At 52.1% G+C, this 1179-nt stretch overlaps 1 protein-coding gene across 1 annotated transcript; it reads left to right on the top strand.

The window, feature by feature from the left end:
- Positions 1–1147, top strand: BBK36DRAFT_1195873 (actin-like ATPase domain-containing protein; the record flags this gene model as incomplete). Its single annotated transcript, XM_024896914.1, has 3 exons — positions 1–413; positions 466–1042; positions 1102–1147. Coding segments are annotated over exons 1-3 (724 nt in total), but the record flags the coding sequence as incomplete, so codon positions are not given.
- Between the last annotated feature and the right edge of the window lie 32 nt (positions 1148–1179).

The raw sequence follows: 1179 nt of genomic DNA, 5'->3' as shown, positions 1-1179 counted from the left end.
TGGCTTTTGCTCCTCGAGATATCCTGGGAGATGTCAGGCAGCTGGCAGAGCAGCCGAAACGTGCAAACTCACTTCTTTCTCACCTTGAGCTGACTTCCTGCATGGCCTTCTCTTCACATCGACCTTTCTCAGCCCTGCCAAGCTTGGAAGCTCTTGACTGTATCACCGCATCTTCAAGAATTTGACCAACTCAACACCCCCCTTTCCACTTTGCAACCCTTACTCTCGAAAGTTCAACGGCCAAATCTTGCCTTACTGTTTGATATCAGCAAATCTTCCCTTGCTTTGGTACTGCTCGGCATCCGGTTGGCCATGCCTCGATCCACGCGCGCCAAAAGAGGCGCCGGAAAAGGAACACGAAACCTCCATGGCGAAGATTCGAGCATCATCATAGGCATCGATTTCGGAACTACGTGAGCTCGCTCCTCCATCAAGGATGTGGCATCAGTTGCTGACAACGTGTAGCTTCTCAGGCGTGGCATGGGCCAGATCCTCTCGACCGGATCAGATCAACATCATCACGAGCTGGAAGTCCAACTTCAACTTCAACAACGACAAGGAAAAAGCCCCAACGGCGATCTGCTACACCGACCAGGACGAAGCACCTCTCTGGGGCTACGCTGCCCCTATCGGAGAGTCCACTCTGCAGTGGTTCAAGCTCTGTCTGCTGGATGAAGAAGACATCCCGCAGTTTCTACGAGGCTCAACTCATCTTCAGACTGCCAAAGCATCCCTGGTGAAGATGGGTACTCATGCTGTTGATGTCATCAGCGACTATCTCCGAGAGCTATGGAAGTATAGCCTCTCTTTCATTGAGCGAGCCGAGGGGGCTTCCATGATGGAGCTTTCCGCCTTTAGGGTTGTCGTCACTCTCCCAGCAATCTGGCCGGCTTATGCCCAATTTCGCATGAAAGAGGCTATTGAAAAGGCCGGCATTCTGGATCCCCGGAATGTTTCTGACACCACTCTAGAGTTCATCTCTGAGCCGGAGGCCGCAGCTCTCGCCACCTTGAAAGACATGTCTGACAGACCAGATATGGGAGTAAGAGCACCCCATGGCATAGATCAGTTTTCGCGTTACTGACAACTTTCCATCTCCAGGTTGGCGACCATTTTGTTGTCTGTGATGCTGGTGGAGGCACTGTGGTAAGTTATCACCCGATCAGCACCTCTACCTAT

This window comes from Trichoderma citrinoviride (genome assembly GCF_003025115.1).
Source record: "Trichoderma citrinoviride strain TUCIM 6016 unplaced genomic scaffold BBK36scaffold_444, whole genome shotgun sequence".
NCBI lineage: Eukaryota > Fungi > Ascomycota > Sordariomycetes > Hypocreales > Hypocreaceae > Trichoderma > Trichoderma citrinoviride.
Note: the sequence above shows the minus strand (reverse complement) of the source record. Positions and strands in the feature narration are given on the sequence as shown.